Genomic DNA, 26,186 nt, shown 5'->3' on the forward strand with positions numbered 1-26,186 from the left:
GTACATAAATCAATACCAATCAATAACCAATAAGCAATGTACAAGCAATAATCACCAAACCAAAACAATAACAACCATCATTCTGCTACCAGAAAAACTGCTTCTGCGTGGAGTACAAAATCTCTCCCTCCGTCACAGACCAAAAATCTCACAAACATACACTATCCATACATTCGCTGGTGGGGCCCATAACACCAACATTCACTCACCATCAATCTGTGTTCCTCTGGAGGCAATTATCTTCCAAACGTTGACATGAAAGGAATTACCTTTTTACCCTAATGAGCAACAAATCTACGCAACCTTCTGATACTCCTTAGGCCCTGAACTTCACTTTTAGTATTCCTCTCATAAATCGGGATTGGATCAGTTAGTTGCAGGTTTAGGTTGACTTCCAATTCTCTAATTTACATTTAAATTAATACATTTTCAATGAATAAACAACCCAACTCTTTCTGTAGTTGATTAATTCAATCTTTATCTAATTAATGCAAATTAAATCATTCATTTAATCAAGTCGCCAATCATATTTACCTATTCTGGCTAATTGTCGTCCTCTAAGTCAAATCTGGTAGTCTCGCAAATCTATGCCCATCAAATTTAGTAATTTCAGTTCATCACGAGTTTGGGCATTAATTCAGTCCGTCAAAGATTCAGGGAAACAGCTGTCCTGCAGCGTCACCGTCCTCTCCGTCAGCATAACGTCAGGAAATCGAGAAAAGCCAAAAACGAACCCGCACCAACCTCTCTATTCTACCATAATTTATAGTAAAAATCATTGACAAAATGTAACAAGTATGGGTTTTCAGCTCCTCTGATTGGACAATCAAAAATCGTCTGACAGGGTTCTCACAAAATAATGTCTCTTAGATTATCAGTTTTGCTTGTTCCGGTTTTAAGAGGCGTCTTATTGTTCTTTCTGAAAAGCTGGCTTGCTTCCCAGGGCGACCTTGGTGGGTACAGTCTGATTAGGGTCATGACGAGGCCACTGTATCTGGGGTTAGCGCAGGCGCACTTCACCCCAAACCTCGTGTAGCGTCGACGGTCAAATTAGATACCGGAGGCAGCCATTTTGTGGCAGGCCCAAATGGTCAACTTAAGCAAAAGAAACACAAAACGCAATTAATACATAAAAATAACTAATAAAATGTTATTCCCTCGCGAATACCCATATGTGTATGTATTTATCTAGCAATAAGCAACACTCAAGCGATTTATACTTACTGAATAAAGCACAAATCACAAATACATCACAAAAGCAACATATATCATGCAATATTCTAATTGTCTACCATTAGTATGCGTACATAATTTAGTTTACAAATTAATTAAGTCATGCAAAGCAATCCCACGTGTATTTCAGTCATTAATAAGGTTGATTAATAATTTCCACTTCAATCCATTAGTTTGATTATAATTGAGTAATTAATTTAATTAGCATAAACATGCTAAATGGGGAGGGTATACAAATTTTTTGAATTACCCGCTCCAGCAGAATAACTTTTTCCTACATCGCAGCCAAGACCTGGAACCAACTGCCGATCAACATCAGAGGCGCCCCAATCCTGCACATCTTCAGGAAGACCCTCAAGACCTGGCTCTTCGACGGGTGAGTAGCGTGCTTAAAAAAACCCTGATTGATAGCTGTGGAGGGAAAAAATCCCTAAAAGCACACTATGCTGCACTGCCAAGTTTCCACGTCCGGTTGTGAGTGGCTGCTTTAGTCCATGTTTTATCCTAGAATTCTGGGACTTGTGAAATTGTTTATTCCCTTATAAAAATGCAGCTCCAGGTCCCAGAATTCAAAGGAAAAACTGACCTATAGCTGCTTAGCAGATATGGACATGGGAAACTTTGAAGATGAGTATTTGTGTGATTGAAAAGTGTGTTTGTGAGACGTAGACCATTTTGATATGTCATGTAAGCATACAAGTATCTATTTTACCGTGTTTTCTTTATTCCTATATTGGTAAAAGATGACAAATGCTGCACTGTGTGACTTTGACACCAGCAATTCAGTTGTTACAGAAGGTGTGTTTTTCATAGATGGCTGTAGTTAAAAACATTTTTAAATCCTGTTAGTTAAAGAATAACAAAAAGGAGAAAAATTGTTAACTTTCACTGTGTACACGTGAGTATCAAACTTCACTGCCTGACCTTTATTAAGAGAATGCTGCGCATCTTCACAACATCCTTTTAGTATGTCTAGGTGTTTGTTGAGTCTTTTATGAAACATAAACGTGGTGCGCTCATCAGCTACCGGCAATAACCGGAACGCTAAATCATATTTTGCATTGAGGTATATTCATTCGCTTAGATGCCTCGCGGTTTCAACCGGAAGTGAGGAGCAAACTTCGCCGAAATCTCATTTCCCTAGCAATCCGGAAGTGACGAACCCGTTTTCTCTGAACAGTTGTGTAGTCGTTGCGCCGGAAGTCGGAATGTGTGACGCGCTATTCAGGCGCCCGGCGACTTTCCTCTCTGTCCCGGGGCTGCCGAAGTGCTCTATACGCGGTAAGTATCGGGGCCATGGTTCAGGGAATGGGACATATGGGAAGAACGGACCGGAGAAACCGTGACTATGGTGTGAGGGTGTGAGCGACCTGTCCCTGAACGGATGTGGAGTACGAAAGGAAAACGTTAGAGGCCTCATCCATCCTCAGCTATAGCTCTTTTTCCGGAGGGGGGAACGCTGGGGGTTTCAGCGAGAGAAAAATCTTGAGTCATCTCAGCCCATAGAGTAGATAGACTGTTCTCACTCGCCATACTTTAACCCTTCACGGGAGGACTCTCAGGCACACTGGTGCAAAGTGCAAGGGATGGTAGGTGGTACCTCATCATAGGTACTGCAAAACTCAGTTTTCCGTCAGTCACTCTGGCTGAAACAGAAAAACGAGGCTCTTTGGCCACTTCCAAGTGGTTATTTATTAATAGTGTCCCTTTTCAAAAAAAGCGTTGCATATTTCCCATGTCATTGGCCGAAGGGAGATTTCGAATAAAATCTTTCTGTGTAAAGGAAGACTGTGGCAGCATAGCTGTAACCCGAGTGAAAATGTGCAACTGGGCTTCAACCAGTACCTCGTGAGCTACTGATACCTCTCTATCTGCCAGTAGCTCTCCCGTGAGCATCCCATCCTTCTAAATGGTAACCTTTTGCTTGGATGAATTAACGTTTTATGACAATTTTGTGTTCTAAGACATAAATGTGTGTATTTTCAGAACTCTTCAGCTGACCGTTGTAGAAAAATGGCTGAGTTTTCAAACTATAGTTTATGACGATTTTTTAGGTGATAAATGTGTGGGGAGTCGTGTTACTAATATAATTGCTTTTGTGTCTTGGGCACTGAAGCTGTGGCTAGCATGTATTACCTACAAATAGGCAAAACAAATTGACAAAGCTGTTTTTACATTACTGCTGGCAACCTTCTTGATGCACTGAAGTGATTCCTGCTGGTAATCTTTACTATGGAGGGCACAAATGCATCCTTGTCTGATTTAGTCACTGTTAAAGCACTAATAATAATAGTAGGTTGCAGTGATTTTCATTGAACGGGAGTAGCTCTTATTAGACAAAAGGTGGCACATCATGGTGTAAATGGTGAGGGATCTATTCAAGCTGCTAAACAACCATTTGCACTGATTGGTGTAATATATTGATGTAGTACACGCAAAGCTGTTTATTCTGTTATGTATTTGTAGTGCCAGCAGCAGCCTTCTAAGTACCGTTTACGCCTCTAGATACCTGTTGATTTGTTTACTGGTTGGGCAATGTACATGCTGTTCTTATTTTTATGGTCGAGCCTGTGAGAGCATGTGCTAGCGCATGCGTTTCGCTTGTGAAACACTATTTTATACAGAAAAGGAATTGGAGCCCACCCATGCTTACAATTTGTGCACCTCAGGGTCACTCTTATTTACAGGCTTATTATTTGGACAGTGCAGGCGAAAATTTATGTCGGGGCATTTCTGTGGAGCTGGGACTAAGCACAGATTGATTAAACTTAATCCATGCACATCTGCCGCTCACGACATGAATGTGGTACTCTTTCTCCCCTCTGCCTTCTATTCCCTCTATAATGCTTTTTTGTTGCTTCCGCTTCATTGATTACCTGCTGATTGCACCTATTACCCTCCCATAGTTGTCATCTGCCCCCGCGTCCTTGCTTCCATCTCCTCCCTGCCCCCTACCAACTTCGGGTGTTATTGCTTGTTTTGTTCTCTCTTCCCTCACCTCCTTCGAAGGGTGCTTCATTGCTGCTGTTGGTTGAAGTTTATTTCCTCGTTACATTGTGCCTGACTGGAGTGTGTGTGCATTTATTACCCCCCCCCCCCCCGCCACACACCTGACCTCATTATCCAAAAGCAATAAAGGCGATGATTGTGTTGCCTTTGTTGTAGATGTGCCTGGCTATTTAATCGATGCCGCTAGATGATATAGTGTGCATGTTAGATAACCTGCAGTGCTTTTAAAAAGGGCAGTTTGAGACTTGGAGCACAGTTATGTTTATGCAGAGCTAAAAAGTCCCCCCATACTTACAACAACAAACAAGCATTTACAATGCAATGGTCTCGGCATTGTTAAAGTTAGAGCTATTGGCATTGCTCATGACATTATTTTTGTTTGTTTTTGTTTTTAAAACATTTAAAAAAACTGCATTTTTATTTACAACGTCAATAGCTTTAATCTCTCTCAAATGCGAGACCTATTGCATTTGCACCCACACACAGAGCCACCCACAAAGCCACCCACACACACAGAGCCACCCACACAGAGAGTTCCGGGCAACAAAGGAAACCTGTAGATAAGGACGAGCTCTCCCACCCCACTGTAAAAGTACCCCATCGCACCCCTGCTCTTATTACACTTGGTGCTTAATTTGTGCCGGTGTTTGCAAGTAGTGAGCACTGGCACTGACTGGACCAGAGCAGAAGCGAGATATAAAGTGGTGAAAGGAGATAGGGAAAGGGAAATAGTGTGAGGGAGAGACAGCAGGGATGGAAAAAACCTACAAGTATGAGGTAAACACATAGGACAAGAAGGGTGGTGGAAGAATGACCAATGTGGAGAAATCAAGACTAGGCAGCCGTGGGAATGGGCAGCGGCAAATTCACAGCAACACTACTGTTTTGCTCTAGGGAGTCTCCGTAACCCGCCCTTCCACAGTTCTGTCCAGTCACTCTCTCCTGCCCTGTGTGCCCTCTCGCGCCACAGGATCGCTCGGCACCGCAGCACGAACTCTTTTCTTGATTCGATGGGAAATGTTCTGCTCGCTTCTCCTGTGTGTGCCTCTTAGTCATCAGCACACCCGGCCCCTCTCTCTCCCCCTCGCAGGCCCGGCGTTTCCAGTAAGAGAGCGTGCTCTCCCGCGTGAAGCGCCCCGCGCTGCAGTGCAGCAGGCTTCTTTCAGCCATTGTGAGTGGATGTCTCTGTGAGGCATGCTGAGTGAGTGGGAGCGCCGAGGGAGGGGTAACCAAAGGCATGGCGGAGGAGGGGGCCGGCGATGACAAGGAGGAACAGAAGCGGAGGGAACAGAGAGAGGAGAGGCATAGGTAACTGGAATGAGGCTTCCAGACATGAACAGAACGAGAGAGGCAGACATGAATGGAAGCACAGAACGAGAGAGACAAAGTCAAGTCAATAATGACCGCGAAGTCTACCGATCGCAGCAGAATGTGGGCGAACCACAGCTTCAGTCCCCGTGAGGCACGACCATGGGGCAGGTGGGCAGGCAGAAAGTTGGTAGGGGTGGGCAGAGGTGTCAAGAGTAATTCTTACTAGCATTCAAGGCCTTTCATTCATAACATGCCCACGAACTGAAACAGCACACCACCGCCTTTCTCCGAGGCGAAGCAGAAATGCCTCGGAGAAAGGCAGCGGCGGTTTCAGATTCCGGGGCGTGTTCTCCTCTTGCCATTGGCTGGAGGAGATAATTAGAAAAGTTGAAAAAAAACACGCCCCCAAATCCGAAAAGGACAGGACCTGTTCGGAGTGACGGACCTCTTCTCCAATGGCTGGCCAGCATTCAAGAGGCCGAGACCTAAAAATCTTTTTATTAAACATATCAGTTGCATTGTACAGTTTCGTTTTGGCTATTATTTGAAGATAAAAACACAGGAGGCAACATGTACAACACTTTGATCCCTAGTTCCAACAGTTATCCCGGATCTTCTCTCCATGACCCCATTAATCATTGCCTGCCCCCTTTCCCCCTAGTGTCTGTGTTATCCACCCCCTCCCTTTACAGGCCCTATACATCTCCCATCATTGCCATATTTTTTCCCATTTCCGTGGGCAGGCCCTGCTCAGGTATTTTATCTTCTCTGCTGCACAACACCAATCAAGATCGGCCTTCCATTGACCCACCTTTGGGGGAAGGGCGGCACCCACTTCCTGGCGATATTTCTCTTGGCCACCATTGATGCCACTAGTAGCCAAGTCTTTTGATATTTTGGCCACGACTGCCCCCCCTCTCACCCCCCGTTACACATAATATATGCCATCTGGCATCTACCGGGATTTCCTGCCCCAGGACTTCTGACATTACTCGTGTTACCTTTCCCCAATATTGTTGTATAGCTGAGCACTCCCAAATGATGTGGAAAAAGGTACCCCTTTGGTTGCAGCTGTGTATGCATAGGTCTGTGTGAGTGCGCCCTAGTTTGTACATAACTGCGTTCGTGGAGTATGATCTATGAAGGATCCATAACTGTAGCAACCTAAATCTCACCCTAACTGCACCCTCTCTTGGGCTTTGTATGGCCTCTGCCCAATCTTCGTCTTCCAGTAAGCCAATGTCGGCCTCCCGCAGATTTTTAAGGGGATCAGGAGAATTATTGACGATCTTCCTATATGTGAAGGATAGTACCTTTTCTGGGATTGGATCTTATAGGAGTCGGTCACGTACCCCCATACTTGACTACAGGGCTCAACAGGGCTTCGGAGTAGGTCATGCATTCAATGTACGTTTCTAAGCACTGGAAACAAAAGTAGGGTTGCATCTTAAATGTTTGTTGCGTTTGATTTTATTTTTATGGCTTAGCAGGACAGCAAAGGCTGACGTCGCTGGTCTGCTGTCCGCAAATGTCCCCTGTTGATGACACAGACCGGCCCATTGGTCTCACATTGCCTGTGAGCTGCGAGACTGACTTGACATTGAATAGTGGGCCTCCCCACCTACTTACTCATTTCCAGACAGTCCTCATTTGGTTATGTTGAGCATCTCCCTGAAGGCCGAACCCACTGCAAGCGCCTGCAATAATTTTTTCAGACATCTTGCCCATCTGGTGTTATCGTTGCACAACTCACAAGAGTCACTTACATAATTTAATCATGTATATTGCTGTTAATTTGAGAAATAACTTTCAATGCATAGTTTTTCAAAATGCAGTGGCTGCCTACGACATTGCAATATTCTCTGCAGTTTTGTTGGACTTCAACGTCACAGTGGCAGTGCTGCTGGAGAGCGGTTTATATTGGAGCTGTGGCAGGCCTGGGAACTCGTACTCCATCTGCACTGGCCTTTCATGGGCGTGGCTTCCTGATGAGTAAATTCTCCCAATTCTTACCACATCTTTGCTCCGATTCAAATGCTGTTAAGAGTTCGAGCGACAGATTTAACCATTTATTACTCCCATACAGTTTTGTAGTTCATAATGTCCTCCCGGACACTGCGTCAAACCATATGTAAAGTGCTGTGAGATTGCACAGTTACAGAACATTTATTAAGGCCTTTCAGTGGTGTGAGGTCGCAGCAAGGCCTGTAAATAAGGTCGCTAGAGTAGGCCATGTCACCAAGGTGCGTACACACAGTGATATAAACCTTGATTTTTTTTCTACACTTTTGCACCCAATTCTCTCACCTACTAGCCACAGTTCTCGCTTGATCCAAAATCTCATCCCATCCATATGCTCCACTCCTGTCCACTTTGTCAACTTCCTGCACTCTGTCGCTTCCTCATATTTATCCTCCTGTGCCTCCGATTTCCACCGTACCCTCAGTCTCACTGTTTATAAAATTCAAAAGAAAAAGAGGCATTGACTATTGCGGTAGGTTTAGCTGTTGTAAAGGTTCCCCACTAAGTGCCACCATCATGCACTCGCAGCACATCCAGCAAACATGCAGGTATCGGTCCCTACAGTTGAACAAGCTTGTGTAATCCTGAGCAGCAAGGGCTTCTTCTTGATAACGATGATGATACCCTATGGCGAATATCTATCCCTGCCTCTAGGTTTACTCCAGTTCTATATTGGTATTTTTAAGGAAATTTATTAAAATGATACAAGTCACTGGATCCCAGGATGAGGGGAAGTTTGGTGCACATGGTGTGCTGTAAGGAAGCGCAGGGGTGTGTGCGATGATAGTACGTGGTGCAGTGTAATGGTAGCACTTGGTGCAGTGCACGTTCAATGCGTCCCAAAGTGAAGGAAATATTGGATGCCTTAAGGTTGCACTCAGTGACTATTTTTATAAATATAACTCCTAAGTATTTAAGCATGTATTGTGCTTTCTCACAGTAGACAGTCTGCATTGATTAATAGACAAATATTTGTGGACCACCGTCTTATTTTTTTTCAAGTGTTGTTTCCCAAACCAGTAAAAGCAAATAGACTTGATTTTTGGTTCTGATTATCACCCCAACACCTACACGCATGCATTTTAACACACTCCGCATTGTTATGTGGTAGTTTTAATCCGTACAACAAAAAGTATGTGGTGTATTGTATCTTTTATATTTCAGAAATGTTTTCCCTTCCCATCAAACCTGAATTACCATACTAATCACAGTTCGATCTATTGTTCTCTGAAGAAGTTAGGTGCTGGCAGTTTAGAAAGCATTTATTTTGGAAATCTCCAAAAGCTACCATGTTTGATAATTTATTTGGTTATACTACCTGGAAAGTCATCATGGTCTGAAAGAACAAACTTGTGCTTCTGCACCCTACACTTATCTCCTTATTTGTCCTGTCAATGTTTTCAAATACAATTATTTGACACATCCTGTTAAAGGTAGCACCTAATATAACAGTGGATTTACAACTTTCACTTATGTAGCTTGTTGATGAATATGAGCAAAGGCACTTTCCTGAAATTTGTGGTAATAAAATAGATAAGCCTTGTAGTAACACTGGTGGGGTGCATATTTTGGGTGCTTCGTTGTTTGCATAAAACATTGGGTTGATGAGCCTTGTACAATGGTGTCAGGTAGGACAGTTGTAGAATAGGTCTAACTGTAATTAATGAAGACAAGACACAGCATATTTACGTAGTATACTCTCCTTTGATTATTTGTTGAAGCTGTTTGATTCCCATGGTATTTATAAAATACGCTTGTTGAGGCTCATATTTCTGTATACATATCGTGATTTCAACATCAATACATGCTAATACATTTTTAAAACAACTTTTCTTATAACAATTTTCCAAAATGTGCAGCAACATTGCTAACTTTACAGATGTTTTAGACTTGAAACAAAGTGTAAATCCTTCTTTAACAGTCCTGGCATTAACTTAACTATATATAAACGTCTAATACTTTTTTTTCCCCCATTCATTTTAAAAGCAGGACACAATCCAAGATAGCCATTAATTCATCTGGTATATTCCGTTTACACTCCGTGTTTAGTGTATTGCCATTAACAGTAATTTTCTTATTATCCATAGTCCTGCATATGTATTGTCCTAACCGCAATACCATTATTCTTCTACAGATCCTGATAGAAGATGAATTAAATAAGCAACTTGATGGACCGCCCTTACGATTATGCTGAACAAAATGCTGCAAAGTATTTTGCTGGGACACCTTAACATTTATCAATACTAAATGATAGATGCTCTGTTTTAGATTCCTATTGTGTAGCTGATTACAATTTCACAAATTGTATTAAACAATTCAGTAATGCCGTATTTGCAAACATTATTAAAATAGGCTTTAATTTTGGCAGCCCAAGTTGTTTCATATTTGACTGTATCTTGGCCACATGTTAATGCAATTGTTTCTACTGTGCTACTAAGTAGACTGTGTATACATTTTATACCTGACGTTTCTGCAACCACTGTCCGTAAATGATGTTTAAGGCCCGGCCTAAGAACCTCAATAGAAACTGTGATTGAAATTTTAGAAAATTTCTTTAATAGTTTGCCTTCAGTTCCTCAATATTTAACCTTTTGGTTCCAATAGAAAAGGCGCCACCCATGTAATATAATAGGACCCGTCTGTACATAAGTTCATTAACGGTAGGCTGATGGGTATATCTTCCAAATAACCTATTAAATCTACCAAGTCCATTAGCGGCTGTTTATGGCTATTGCGCACTTCCAGTATTTTTTATTTTTTTAGATAATTTTCCTTATTTATCTGTTTAGCGTGGGTGCCGAAATATAGATGTTGAATCATAGATATGTTTAACTGCCATCCAAAATTGATACAACTTAACCAATAAAAAGTGTGATCTACATGACCAAAGCATCACTTCATTCAACAAAAAAGACTACCTTCAATTGTGGATTTCCAAACCAAATAGTTAATCTGAATATTTGATGATTAGTGCCAAGGCTTGGCCTAAAGCCAGTTTCTCTAAAAGGGTACAATGATTAAGTTGTTTCCTATGATAGGTTTCACCTGCACAGCACTTGTGCAGTGTTTGCATAATCTCATGTAAACAAAAAAAATATCTTAGAACAGGCTTAGTACCTGCCCATTACTTGGTTTGCACATCACTCTTGTGTCCTAGCTTCTTATTGGCCAGCGTCTTGTCCTCGCCTCTGGCTATCTTCTGGAGCTTCGTGTGTGTCCCTGCCATGGAGCATGGACCAAGTACTGCTTCCTGTCTGCGGTCAATGTTCCCCCACTGGCTGCACACTCCTGCAGGTACTCCCTTTTTTTTTTATTTTTTATTTTACATGCACTCTTATATAGTGCAAGTCTGCAGTCCCTCACCCCCAACCATCTCTCCATGTTACTGCTGCCTCTGTCATTTGTTTCTACCTCCATTTTCTTTTTTTGTTCACCACATCTTGCCCTTCTTCGACTGTCAGGTTTTTGTTTATCCCCTCCCCCCATGCGGCTCTCCTCCCACTGTCTGTTGCTTGTTCACACAAAACAATCTTGAATTCTGGTGTATATGTGTGTATATATATATAGTCCATCAACAAAAGCACCACAGGCAGTATTCTAAACATTTTCAAATTGCATAACACTGGCATATTGGCCAAGACCTAATGTCACAGATAAATGCCTTCTTAAATTCAAACATGCTTACCGATATGGGACATGATTTCCTGAAGGGTAAAAATGACCCCACGTGTTTGCTAACGGTTATCAATTGACTGAAGTCCTGTTTATTTAAATAATTATAGTAAAACTGGTCTTCCAGGCACAACAAGCAAGGCAACCCGGTTTGAGGGCACTGTTACTGCTCAGCTTCTACCACAAGAACTTTCGTCCCTTCCTGCTTTGGCCCATTTCTCCCACTCATTCAACAAAAGGAGGAAAGATGTCATGCGCAAGAAGAAAAGTAAATATGCATCGAGTCACAATGTTTGTTTACTTGGTCAAGAGGAGCAATTTTCAAGCGTGTTTGGCATCTGCATGGTACCTTTGCAAGGGCATTGTTCCGAGCTCGCAGTGATACCTTTCGAGGGCAGCAGGGTTATCAAACTCTGAAGCCAGAAAATAAATCTGCAATAAGTAATTGAGGACTGCGTGCAACATGACTAAAAAACATTGACAAAGCCAATAGATTGTGCAAAGACTAAATCTATTGTTTTCTAGGGCCTCCCCCACTAATTTAGCATAAATCTTTACAGAATAATCAGAAAATGAAAATTACTCTAGATGCTGATGGGTCATCTGTAGTTCCCCTTTTATATAAATTGGCTGAAGTTGTGTTCCCCCCTCCAAGCATCCTGAATTTCAACAGTGTTGGTTACTTTGAAATGAGAATGCAAGGTCCGAACACGCGAGGTAGGATTTAGTTTAAATATAAACTAGTATTTCCATCTGGCCCTGGAGCTCTGCTTTTAATAATTATTGTAATAATATCACTAATCTCATCAAGTGATATTAGCAGCAACCTCACAGTTTGGCACAAATAGCTTGTTTACCACTTTATTTGGACTGGATATAAATCAGCAAGAAAATCCTGCAACTGCTGCTCGTTAGTTTTTGTAGAAATATTCGGCTTGTTTTCCAGGTAACCATGACAAGCTAATTTCCAAAAACCTACATTATCTTTAGTCTGAATAATTATTTCATTCTTTAGTGTTCCAATCTTGTACATTACCCTCTATTTTGCTTAACTCTTTTTCAGTTCTACAGTTTAACTGTATGTCTTGTCATACTTGTATATCTTGCCTTATAGGGGTTGTTGGAAATTTTACATAACGTCTTGGCTATCTTTTCACACACTCACGTATGCTACGTATTCTACATCATAGCAATATTTGTTTTTTCAAACCCTCATTATAAGTTATCAAGCTGCGTTGTAGAACATGTCAGACAGCTGACTAGTATACCTTTCAGCATATTTATATACAGGTAGGATTTACCTTTTAACATAATTTCTCCACTCTTCCCAGTCAACGCCCTTATTCACTCAGTAGCATATTATTTTTGCTGTAGACCTGTGTGTGTGTGTGTGTGTGTGTGTGTGTATATATATATGTTCCCAACATGATGCTGATCTTAAAATTGATTTTCTTATCCTTAAGTTTACGACTATCATTGGGTAATCTATGGTGCAATTTTGTTTTCTAGCTGTCCTACATCTGTTGGTCATCTGCATAACAGCCATTCCATTGCCTATCCAGTGCCATATAATAGCAATATTGTCAATTACGTGACATATCCTATCATTAGAAATAGCACCGGATATGACAGTTCATTTACACTTTCACTTATTTAGTGTTCTGTGCTATAGCCTAAGATTTCCAGATCATGAGTTATAGTAACAAATATACACTTTGAATAAGCCAGTTGTTCTAATCACCGTTTTCATTAGAACTAATTTAACAGCCATGGCATTATCAGAAGCTAACTCAGCTGAACTGCACCAGAACTTAATTTGTTGTCTATCGGTATTTCTAGGCTACCGGTTGATCTTCCTTTTTGAGTGCGGACAGACACCTTATAAAAGGAAGATTTATTGAGGCAGCCAACCAGGTTCCCTAAAACATCATAACTATGTACCACAAAGTGCATTCATGCAAATTAAATATTCACCCGATGGTCCTTGCAACATTCCATTTTGCTTTAAAAACGTTCATTTAAAGTGATCTTATCAGTCTTAAAGTACTCCCTTTTTTCAGTACAGCATAAGCAATAACAATTTTCCTTTTCAATAATGTTTTCTTTAGACATTTTCAGACTCTGGAAGCCCTGGTGATGCATATTTTTCTCATTACCTTTCAGTTTAGGGTGGACGGCATAATCGGTTTACAGACACTGATTTAAATGTTTTAAGTAGCATGGAGTAGCTCTGACTTTTAGAGAGTGATAGAATATGGGTGAGTGCAAGAGTACTCCTTACCCACACTATCCCTTTGAAAGCCGATAGATTTAATATCACTAGATACACAAAACAAATTCCCATGTTTGATGCTTTGATTTACAAACTCGCCACAAAATTTGAGGTTTCAAAGTTACTGATAGTTTTTATGGCAGCAGTGTATAATTCATTGCCATAAAGTTATTTTTTAACTTCTTTTAATTATAAAACTCCTTTTTTTTCTCAGTGTGTTCAACTTCAAATGGGGGATGAAAAAGATAACTGGAAAGTGAAAACGTTAGATGAGATTCTTCAAGAAAAGAAAAGAAGAAAGGAACAAGAAGAAAAAGGAGAGGTGAAGCACACAAAAAACGTAAGTACTATGTTGAGCTAAAATGCCATGGTCTCTTTTGTATTGCAACTTTTGCAGGCCTGCAAAATATCTCCTTTTATTATTTGATCAGTTGATGGTAGCAGACTTGTTCCTGGTTACTAAGATTTAGAGCCACATGGATCTCTCAGACAACAAGCAGCCCTCTTAACACAGCTGTTCTGTGTGTCTGCAGTAGTGGCAGGGCACATTTCAAAGTATGTAGTAATAAATGTGTTATTTTAACATGTAAAAGTGACTTGATGAAGCTGTTGAGTTGTAGTAGTAAGATACAAAAGGTGTAACAAGTAAGATTGTCAAAACTAAGATAGCAGTGTCTCACCTGCTCATACTATGGACTACCGTTTTTCAGGAAAAACAACTACATTTTTCAGAGTGCTTAAAGGATGCACCCAAGCAGGACCTGTACCTATATTAAAATTGGTCACACTTGACAGAAGTTGATCGGTTCTCTCCGATATGCCACAGTAAATGCCTTGCAAGCCAAACCTAATGGCCGAATACTGAGTACTTTAAAAACATCACAGCTGTGTTCACTTGTGCCATGTGCAAAATGATTTCTTTGGTCACCATTCTTGACTCTGGTACAGAAAAAATAAAGTGGACTAGGAATTTCCTCATTTCATTCGAACATTGTTGTGCTGTTTCTGACACTTCAAAAAAGAATGTTTTATTTTTTCTGAATTTCTGATGGTTCAGCATCGTTGTCCTGCTGAATAGTGTATGTTGGGTAAACCAAATAAATAGCAACTATGACCATCTGTGCTTGTTTATTTCACCTTTCCTGTTAGGGTGATCACATAGGTCTCTGTGGAGTGCGTAGGTGCCCTTTAATTCTATTTTCTAGATCTTAACTCTGTACCGTTCAATCCCTTACACATTTGAACTTTTTTTATTAGCCTGTGCTTAATGTATTACTTTATTTTTAAAGCACTTCATGCCCTTTTTTACAGGGCCTCTGGGCACTACACAGACACAGTCCTCTGTTTCTGGAGGACCGGACTCTCCTCTAAGGAGGGGAAGTGAACCGGTACGGGGAACAGGCAGTCAGATGATGCTTACTCCCATCCCCACTAAAGACGATAACGAAAATCAAACCCCGAAGAAAGTTTACCTTCCCTCTGAAAAAGTAGGTTTGGACCAAAGTAATGTTTTAAACAGTAAAATAACTAATACGCAATACTGTGAATGAGGTTTTGGCTGCCAACTTTGGATGTGTGCTGGGTTTCTGTGTATGCTATTTAATTAGGACTTGAAGTAGCATATTTATTTTAGTTGCAACTCATTTATTGGTTTAGTGTACTGGGTTCAATCAAGAAAGGATTGTTGTGTGAACAGTTTATGGTTCTTTATGAAAAAGTGTTTGATCGTTCCTAGTAGTTTCTTGATGATAACTAAATGTTCACTGCAATAATATTGTTTATTTAACTTCTTTGTAAAAATGCCTACAGCTATGTATCTTTTACTAACCTCTTTTTCAGAACGTACATGGAACTGTTTTGCTTCATAGTAAATCAATTCTACTTGCTAGAATATTTCTTTCCTAACACTTTGTGCAGTGAATTTGTTTCAGTGATCTTTGACTAAGTACAGACCTCCCAACTGATCTGTCACACGATGTTGACCTTCATGACTGTCACCCGATAAAGGACCAATATCAGACGTCCACACCAAGTGAGGTGGAAATGCATACTCTTAAGGGTTCCAGCTTGTGTGTGGAGTCTCTGCACTCTGTCACCGATTTCACTGCCTCCTCAGGGCAGTTTATTTAGGCAACTTCAGACGCCATTTGTGCTTTAGTTGTGGGTAGGATTAGCCCTGCTCTTCTTTAGGTTCCTTACCCATATAGTGTTACCCAGTGGATGTAAGTTCTTACAGAGTGAAATCAACATCTTCAGCCGTGACCTTAAATTCTTTTGAATGGCAGAGACAATTACAATGTGTTAAAATATTTTAAAAAACTATTTTCAATGCATATGAGTGATTCTTACTGCCAAAATTATTATGCATCAGGAATATAATGTGATTTGGTTTCCCGACTTATGCATTTCAGTCTGATGATCGGGATTCAAAAAGGGATTCTCTGGAAGAGGGTGAGCTGAGAGATCACAAAATGGAAATCACAATCCGGAATTCACCATACAGGAGAGAGGATTCCTTAGAAGACAGGTAGGACTTGGAAGAAAGTTCCACGGGGACATCGTAAGACCGTTTAAGAAGCATATTAGGTTGCACCACGGAGTTACGTGTTCTACCTTTTCCTAAGTGTTAATTTCATGGTACATTAAAGAAAATCTGTATAGCAGTTGCATGGTGTACTGGTGGACTTTTGTAGTCCCTAGAGCTATTTGGAGCAGTAAAGAGAGAACATCAGAAGCTTTTGGAGGTGAGCAGAAATTGGCTCTTGCGTGGTCGCGTTATCTATTGTTAGAATTTCAGTTTAAAGAGGTCTGTTTTAAATGTTTTCTTGAACGTTAGTAGTTATTGGATCATTTACAAAGTCATCACAATTGTGGTGCTCCTAAAAGTTACACATGCTGACATTGTGCACCCTACCTTTGAGGCTCTCCTAAAGATTTGAGCTGTATTTTTAGTTGGTTCTTTGTGATCCTGTGGGGACTTGTCTTTGCATTTTCTTTTCTATATTAAAATCTTCCATCATATATGTTTGTAGCAAAATGTATTGATTTATATAGGTGTAACTACTTGTATGAAACAGTATCTTGGGGACTGTCTGAGGTGTTGTAGTTTACTACAATCTGTACATTTCCTGTCATTCTCTTCCCACCGCCTAGCCTAGCTGTGCTCGCCATGAGCCCCACATTCCAAACCTTCTGCTGTGCTCCTTGTTCGCCTCACACTGACCTGAACACTGTTTTATACCTTCTTTTTCTCTGCAGAAGCTCAAGACTGCTTAGCCTTCATGACTAACAGAACACTTCAGCATTGGTTTCTATTTCTGAACATGCCTATCTGGCTCCTGACTGCAGTAGTCTTGATCTGTGTGAATATTCTAAAAGAGTTCAAGGTTTGGTGACCACTTCATCCTGCAGGCCTCAAAAAAATCATAACCATGTTACCAGACCTGCAGGTCTAGTGACTTTAATAATCTACTCGACCCAACGGTATTCTACTTTGCCTGTAAACTTGTCTCAAATTGTGTGATCCTAGGCAAATATTTTATTTTGCAGAGTTGTCTTTTCTTCATTATTATATGAGATCACCTTTTGAATATGCGAGTTCAGCATTTCTGCTGTTCCAAAACTCTTTTGTTTGATTTAGTAGACTAAGCCTTTGCTCCATGTACAATTTGAATGTAGCCCACATAAGCGTACGCGTGCCAGCTAAAATGTTTATCACTTGCACATCACCAAGTAAAGCGTTCTGATTTGTTTTCATCCTAATAATCTTTGTTCCATCACACAAATAACAAATATGCTTTCCTAATTACTGAAATACATTGTGAAACATTTTTACAGTTTATTCACAAGTAAATCAAATCTTGTGGTAGGAAAAAACTGACAGCCTACCATTTCACATTTGTACGGCACAGTTCACTTTACAAAATCCTCAAACTTTTCAGTCAGAGTGAGAAAAGTAAACGCCAATCTGCAGGATAAAATGAGCAGCAAATTGTAAGAAGACATAAGCTGACATTTGGCTTCTGTTTTCCAGAGCAAATGTGGCAAAATAAATACAACATTTAAAGGCATCTTAATTGCTTGTTCACTATTTGTCAGCTTCGCAGCACAGGTCAGTAGACCCTAAAATAGCTCTACCTCACAAAGTCTGACTTGCCGTACAGGCATGTCTGTGCTTCCAAATGGAAGAGATTCTTCATTAGGACCTGGGCAAACAAATTGGTATTAGGTCGGGTCAGAAGGAGATTGTCATCTGAATATGGCTTAAAATGTTCCTATATGAGGAATTGCAATACAGCTTTTATGCATATAGAGATATAATATGCCCCAACATCAGGTGTAGCAGCAGGAGCTAACATTGTCCTTTTGAAATTTAGGAGTGCTGCTATAACATCTATAACATCTATCCACAAATATGATCTTCAACTAATGCTTCCTGTGCTCTATTCTGTATGGCAGTAGAATTCTCTCATGCAGCCTTTCATTAGCTCTGTGTGTGGATTTTAAGGCAGCAGTCAACTGTTTCAGAGATGTTTGGGGGAAAGGGGACATCCGATATTTTAAACTGTTGGCAGTAGACTTGTAAGGTAGCGATCTGGTGCGTTTTAAGTGTCCAGTGGTACAGTGCCATTTACTAGTACAAACTCCCTTTGCTATTTGTTACTGTGGACATTTTTGCTTTTTGTACTGACTCTTTTATGTTAGGTTGTTTTTATGAAGGTTTAATTATTTAGCAAACTTAGTTCTTCTTCAAGGATCCCTCCCAGTCTTTGGAGTAGCATACAGTCTTAAAGTAACGGTGTGAAATTGAAGGATTCTTTTATCTGTATCTCTTAATTTGTTGCAGGTTTTCATTTTTAAGAAGCAATATTTTAAATTAATTTTCTTACCATTTTGTGATTCGTTTAAGAGTTGTATATCATTACGGGTTTAAATATTCTTGGAGTTCTTTTAAGAGAAGAAGTCTTCCAAGAATCAACAGATATATCTGTGAGTTACTTAAGGTGCAGAACCAGGTTTGTATGCAAAGTAACCTTTCCTTATTTTATTAATTGCTTTTATCACATACAATTTCTGCTTCCATGTTTTTCATAGGTAGTTCTAGGCAATACCGTGTTTATTACCCAGCCCTTTTTATATTGTCACTTATTGTCAGATGGAAACTACAGACATCGGGAATGCAGCTTCATTCTATTCTCCACTGTGACCACAGTTTTTAGATTAGTCTTCAAAACCAGATCAGTGACCCTGTGCTATATCCATACATGTGTTTGGACTGTAGACAAGAATAACATGCTTTCAAAAGCTTGCTTATCTCCACATTTGGAGAATAACTTAAAATAAACAGTGATGGGGGAGTGTAGCTTTACCTTTTATGTGATAGTTTCCTTTAGCTCATACACATTATCACATAATGTTTGTATCATTCTGAGACCTCTCTGAGAAAAGTTGCTCTAGCTGACTTTTCTGCCTGATCCATCATTTGGGTTGCTATAAGAATCTTATATGTACTGACATTTTTGGAACCTACTGTTCATGTGACTTTAAAGCAAGCCTTCCAATGAGAATGAAGATTTAATTCATTGTGAAGTATTTCAACTGCACACATTTTCTTGTGTGATTGCAACACATAAATTGGAGAAGAAACCTAAGTAAGTGAAGATGATTTGGAATGAGGCAGTAGGTCAACGGCACTGTACAGGTTTTTATTTAGTTTTTATCGTATGTCCATTTAGTTCTAAGCTTTAGCTCTGATGCTAGCTTAGCACTCCCATTGAGCAGTATATATTAATCTATCAGCCCACATAGCAGTATATAGTTTAGCAATGGCCTTTTCCCTCTGTTCCACTCTTAACAGTACAGATAATAATAAACAAGTAGTGCTTCATCAAGGAAACCATTTTAGTGTTCCCAAACACTCTATGCATGCCGTAAAAATTGATCAACTGGGTATATTGTCCCATATCTCTTATAGATGTGAAATTGTCTCCTTCAAAAGTGCCTCAAACTACTTGCTTCTCCAAGTTGAGGTGTTGCTCTAGCTGCCTATGTAAAGGTCTTTACCCCTAACGTGTGGCCCTTCGAGCTGCAGGGATTTAAGCCATGTGCTATGTCAGTTCTTTTCAGAACTGATTTGTAGTTGAGGGGTTTGGTAGTGTTTCTCTTTTGATAAAGTTGAAACATATTAGTGGTATCAACCTTTTGGTGCCCATGTTTACTCCTTATTGTTGCAAACTGCATTTGGCCTGCAGCATACTATATATCTAAATATGTGGGCATGCCACACCTCTTAGCCTGCTTTTCTTCTTTAGTGCTGCAGGGTTTATGGTTTTAGTCTATACTAGTAGCCCTGGCCAGTTGTCTGTTTCCCTAAATACTATGTGTGTTGTATGAAATCAAACTGCTGTAGTTAATATTACCAAACTGTGTGGTCCTAGGTAATCTACCACATTTTATTGCAACCTATTGAGGTCTGGTAAAGTAACTTTTATTGGTCTTGTTACAACTCTTAGGAAATATTCTGTATTAAATCTTTAGCCAATGTTCCATAAGAAATATGCACAAAGGGTTATTCTTGTGTTAATTATCGTGTTTTAACCTTTGCGGATTTCATAAAATTTGCAAAAGTTTTTACATAAGTTGTATAGTGATGTTTAGTATTGTTATCCTGCACACACCCTGCTGTTAGTGTGTGTGTATATTTATGCTGTGGCATTGTAAAAAACATGTGGACCAATAATTGACTAATTGTACTAATGAACATTAACTCACACACAACTTAATAGAGTGCAAAGGTCAAATACGATATTAGTATCACATAATAACACAGTTTGGAACTTAAAAACACTCTAGTTCCTCACAGTTTACATGTTACAATGACTTTACACAGGGAATCAACTGTCATAAGTCTCTTAAATTTTATTTTACTGCACAAATTCAATCCTTTTCATTCCAAAAAATGCGGTGGCATATACTATGTATGCAAATGTCATACAGATCCGTCTGGGGATGAGGGCAGGGTAAAAAGAAAGGTAAATGTTACATGTAATTTTCTTGTTTGTACTCTGTTAAAAAAGACAAAATAAAATTTCACCAAACCAGGTTTTAGATCAGACATACTATTCAACGAATCTTCCCCTCTGGGATCTTCCTTGAACCCCACACTTTTTAATTTGTACATGTTCCTCCCGCGAATATTGTGCAACCGTTTTGACTGTCACTAGTTTCCTCTGGCGATGACACCCAGCTGGTCATGTCTATTTCTCCAGACCATATCTCTAACCATCTATCCCTAACGCTATGCCTTCAAGAAGTAGCCAGCTGGATGGCTGGCTGCAAACTAAAACTCAACGACGACAAGACGCAAGTCATGTTGTTAGGAAAAAACTCCTGGAGCAGTGTCCAGAGGCCCATCCCAGACTGTCTAAGCAAGCTGCCGGCCTGCAAAGGCCCAATAAAGAGCCTGTGTGTATGGCTAGACTCTAAGCTTACAGTGGACCGCCAAGAGAGTTCTGCAAACTGCTTTGGCATTCTGTGATTATTGAGGAAAGTTCTTAAACTCCTCCCTTTTACAGCTAGAAGAGTGATTGTCCAGGCCCTGATGCTGGCACACCTAGACTATGAGAATGCCTTATACCTTGGTTCTCACTGTTATGTAGTCCAAAGACTGCAGATTGTGCTGAGTGCAGCAGCTCAACTTCTTACGGGGACTTCTAAATGTAAGTCTGCTGCTAAGGCCCAAAGCTCTCCACTGGCTTCCGGTGGTGCGCCGCGTCCAGTTCAAAGTAGCTATGCATCATTCATAGGGCAATAAAAAGTGAAGGTCTTCTGTTGATACTATCACTAGCCTCTCAGTATGTGCCCAGCAGGCCTCTGAGACCAGCCTCTGCCCACCTACTCAAAGTTCTTAGAAGTAGGAGATTGAGCTGGGGTGGTCGCTGTACGTCTTTTCTGGTGTCCAAGCTCTGGAACTCCCTCCCCCTCAAACTTCGCCTTTTAGAGCCCGAACTTCCCTTCCACTAAGCTTTAAAGACCTGGCTATTCAGGTAGTAATCTTATCCCTGGGCTGTACTACGGTAGCAGCGAAAGTGCTGGGAGGCCCATGGGTAGCCATGCGGTAAACAAATACTGTAGAATAGAATGAAATCAAAACTTCACTTGATGCAGTTATGCCTGGCTTTGTTTGGTTTAAATCCACTCAGTAGTTAGCCAGAAATTAGCACAATTATGTCGGGTGTGCTTCAAATTCAAGATATCAATCAAAGATAGCAATATTTTCACAGTTGAACAACATGCTTTTTTATAAACAATTTGCCTATCCCGTTAAGACCCTTCCATAAATGTGCTAAAAGTTAGGTAGCTGATTGTCAAAGTCCAATTGGGACATAGTGAGGAGCGATGAAGTATTCATAACAGGTGAATGTCACTCTACAATACTCTATGCCACTCTACGACGCTGGTCGATTTCTGTTTTTCTTTTTGTTCAAAACATTGTCACTGACGTATTCACCTAACTAACATTACTCTGACCTTAAGTTTTTGTATAGATAGATATTGATTAGTCCCAGGGCAATGTTTCTATTAGTTTGGATCCTGATAGGTTGATATGGCTAGGGTTCTGACTGGTTCCCAGGACTAGGGTTTCCAGAGAACTTTAGTTCTGATTAGTCGATGGGATTAGGCAGGGGTGTGGAATTTAATAAAATATCTACTTGTCCATGGGAACAGTTGCTTTTTAGGTATCGCCTAGCGATGCAGCGCATGCCCTGCTCGCCTTGGCGAGATCTATTGTTGTGGGTTTTGCGTCCGAAGGGGGACAGGAGATGTGCACTTGCCCAGACAGCCGATGTGCACGCTCCCGGCATCTTTCAGCTTGCGCCCGGACAGCCGATGTGCACGCTCGCGGCGTTTTTCAGCTTGTGCCCGGACAGCCGATGTGCACGCTCGTGGCGTCTTTCAGCTTGCGCCCGGACAGCTGATATGCACGCTTCCGGCATCTCTTTCAGCTTGCGCCCGGACAGCCGATGTGCATGCTCGCGGCGTCTTTCAGCTTGCGCCCGACGAGTGCTTGGAGAGAAGCCTCAGATCTGGAGCACTGATACAGTAGCCCACATAGACCCAGTACAGCTAGTCCCGTCACAGAGAGACTGAGCGCTACTTCACAGGGTGACAGCTATGGGTGGGAAGCAGGTATCTCTACCACGGTGGTATAAACGTGTAGCTGTTTTGTGATCTATTGCCTTGCACTATGCACGCTATTTCTACCTCACCACATCTCATGATTTATTGGACACTTAGCATTTTTTTTTCTGTGGAACTAGTGGATCAAAGCTTTCTTTTTTTTAAATTACTATTGACTTGTAGCCATCTACATCCCTGCACAGGGCCTTTCTATGCCACCACGTAAACGCTGCCTCACATTTCTGCAGATACAGGGGGGAAATTTTGGACTACAAACAGGCCTGAGGGAATAAAGCAGAGGCGTGTCAGACTTGATTAGATGGGAGGTAAAAAAAAATCGCCCTCCCATTCCCTGTTTAATTGCGGTAAAACTGTTGTTTAATTAGCACCTACAGGGGAATGTATTGACCCCCGCGGCCCAGTGGGTTTGGAGAATGTGAATTTAAACTTCGAGTGGAGGCTGGAACTGCAAGCTCCGCGAGACAGCAGGGATCTGAAGCATCCGTAAAGAGAATGCCTGCCTCCTCTTAAGGGCAGGAAAGACCTCTGTGTGCCAAGTGTCTTACAGACAGGCCTTTAAAGCTGCACTACCGTTTTTAATAAAAGATTTTATTGGCATTTAAACAAATGTAGCTCAAACAGGGTAACTGGCATTACTTGCATTGCAAGTCAAAGACAACATAAAATTATAAGGTATGAACAGGTCGCCAATATGTATACGTTCTTCCTGCCATTGTTTTATGGTCAATTAACGTAGTTAATCTTGAGGAAAAGAAATGGAGGCCGTGACATTGTAATTGTTAGTTGTGTAGCGGACGTGTGTCACTTGTGCATTGCGCCCTTGTTATAGCTGGCAAGTTTCCCAGGTCCGTGCCTGATGTGCTGCTCCAGGCTTGTTTTCTTCTCTTTGAATTCTTTGACTTGAATGTAGTATCTGACCTGTAGGGTCTGCAAGGAGGAGGTGATGTGGGCTTGGAAGGCCTACGTGTCCACTGTGGGATGCTGTGTTTAAGGTACACAAGTGTGCTCTCGTCCCGTCACACTGAACTTGGCCAGGGTGGCAAGAGTGTGGTTGCACAGGAATGCTTTTTTGTGTGGAAGAGTGTGCTTAGTCACTCCAATGTCTCAGAACATCACTGGCTAACTTCATATGCGAAGCCTGTTGTAAGGAAGTATGCTTTATTTACAAATAAAGAACTGATAGCAGTTGCAATCGCTGTTTAAAAAAAAAAAAAAAATAGGCGTTCAATAAACAGAACTTTACAAATATCAAGAGGATACATTCCGAGATGAATGAGCTAGTAATTGAGTTCAATTTGTTTTCCCCAAAACATTCTTAGTACCAATGCCAACCACTCCAAGTGCATGAGCCGCGTCAAACAATCATCAGAGCAGTGCTCGCACAAGCTACTTCCAGCCCTCTGGTGACCGGGCACTGCCAATACAACATATGAACAAGCATTTGCAGTGGAATAGGTCTCGCATTTATGCGAGTTTGAGCTATTTACATTGAAACTAACAATGCCTTTTATTTTTGTTTTAGTTTTAAAAACATAAATAAAAGGCATTGTCATTTACAATGCCATTAGCTTAAACTCCGATAACTGCGAGGCCTATTGCATTGCAAATGCTTGTTAAATCCACTTGTCGTGTAAAACAAAAAAAGTCCTCTTGTCACCTTGGTGCCATGAAATGCAGCAACAACTTAAGGCAGCGATCTCATTATTGAGGAGCTCTGATAAAGGCCTCTCTGTTTATGCCTGGGGTCATACTATAGTAGGGTTTGAATACTAACAATTCTCTTACTTTGCCACCTTTCTGCAGATCTACATTATGGGGCTACAGGTAGGGATATGCAATAGTTCCCGGTTTGGAATGCCCTTTTGAGTATGTGCAAACTTACTAACTTGAATGTTTTAGGGGATTTCACCAGCTCTAATCTAATCTTTTCTCATTCCGCAAAAAGTTGGAAATCTATTCCTGACGCAGGCAGAAGTAAAACTTCTTCCAGGGTTGTGAAAAAAGTGGTTGTGGGAGTGAGTGTACTTGTAAACACTCAACAGATTACAGGTTTTAACATGAGCAAATCTACACATGCATATTTACTTGTGCTAAAATGCAGTTTACAAATATTTTCTAGGAGTGCGATTTCCTGGCCTACTTCTGTAAATTCTTGTGAATTCATGAAAGCTGTAAATCAAAGATATATACCATGAGTGCACGTTTCTGACTTTCTTTACAAATTGAACCCCTAATTAGGTCTGGCGTTAAACAAGACCTTTTTGTTTTTAGGTCTCGCCTGAGCCAGCGCATGCGCTGCTCTGGCGAGACTTTTTGTAAGTGAGCTTAAGAAACTGCTACCACAAGCCTAGAGCTTGCGGTTACGCGCAGATGCTGCATCTGCTTTCACTTTTGGCGCCGCGCGTGACGCTGTATCTGCTTTCACTTTTGCCGGGTTTAAAGTGTTGCACTCACCGCTGTCGGAGATGTGGAATAAATCCTATGGTTCAACTCTGGATGCAATAAACTAGTCTAGGTCATCTGGCTCTTTAAAACTGAAGCCACATAGTATTTCCGGGTCACACACTAGGCAGTAGTTAATCGAAGAGGCTAGAAACCTTTACCATGGTGTTTGACAACATTTTATTGGAGGTGTTCTGACTCCTGGTACTCGCTCTAGATCCATCACCAGCTTCACATCTGTTAATCTGCCCCTCCTCAGTCCCTCGCACTTCTGCATTCTCAGGCCCAATTCTGCTGGGTCGACCTTGTTGTCTGGCAGTGTGTGTGCTGTGTGTGTGTCTTCCACCTCGCGTGTGTGCTCCTGAGGCACTCTGACTGCAGGGGGTGTCCTGGCACTCCTGTGGATGTGTCACAGCCTGACTCTACCAAATGCTAAAGGCGTGTGTCTTCCTCGTCTTCCCTGGTCTTCTTTCCACCTTCCTATTCGGGACAGCACCCATGGGCCTTCCAGAGCTTCACGTCATAAAGTTTCCCCCATTCTAACAGGTCTTGACACGCTGTCATTCGAGGAGTATCTTTATACTTCTTTAATTTTATTTGCTGAGAACTCTGCTCATTTAGCATAGGTTTATCTTTCTTTCAGCTCATTTTTGAGGATTCTGTCCCTTTAATTTTGCCCCATCTTTCTTTCATTTATTTTGAGGAGGACTCTGCCTCTTGTGGGTTGGAATAGTCTTTCTTTCATGTCATTTGTTGAGGAGACTGACCCTTTTGCTGGGATTGCGCTATTTTTTAACTCCCTTTGTCGATGTTTCTGTCCCTTTGGAGAAGCCTGATAACTAAAGATTTTTAGGTCTTGCCTTAGCCAGTGCATGCAGGGAAAATGCGGACTAATTACCATACGTGGTGCATCAGAGGACAATATATTTTATAAATTAGCACACATGTATAAGAAGGGTGACAGGGCTGTGAGTGCAGAGATGTGAAGCTATATTGGACGGCTCTTCGTGAATATGCCACTAGT

At 41.1% G+C, this 26,186-nt stretch overlaps 1 protein-coding gene across 20 annotated transcripts in view; it reads left to right on the top strand.

Moving 5' to 3' along the window:
• Positions 1-2,389: 2,389 nt before the first annotated feature.
• The window catches only part of LOC146868219 (cyclin-dependent kinase 11B-like), a 459,040-nt gene continuing 435,243 nt past the window's right edge, over positions 2,390-26,186 (top strand). For 7 of the 20 annotated variants that reach the window (XM_085609437.1, XM_085609442.1, XM_085609479.1 and 4 more), the window contains exons 1-3: positions 3,129-3,145; positions 13,734-13,859; positions 15,931-16,046. In XM_085609437.1, the coding sequence (XP_085465563.1) occupies positions 3,143-3,145; positions 13,734-13,859; positions 15,931-16,046 (245 nt within the window). In that variant the 5' untranslated portion in view covers positions 3,129-3,142. Of the gene's footprint in view, positions 2,515-3,128; positions 3,146-13,733; positions 13,860-14,830; positions 15,007-15,930; positions 16,047-26,186 lie in introns of those variants that run through there. The other 13 variants (XM_085609447.1, XM_085609482.1, XM_085609460.1 and 10 more) reach the window with 5 other exon arrangements.

This window comes from Triturus cristatus, chromosome 1_2 (genome assembly GCF_964204655.1).
Source record: "Triturus cristatus chromosome 1_2, aTriCri1.1, whole genome shotgun sequence".
NCBI classification, from domain to species: domain Eukaryota; kingdom Metazoa; phylum Chordata; class Amphibia; order Caudata; family Salamandridae; genus Triturus; species Triturus cristatus.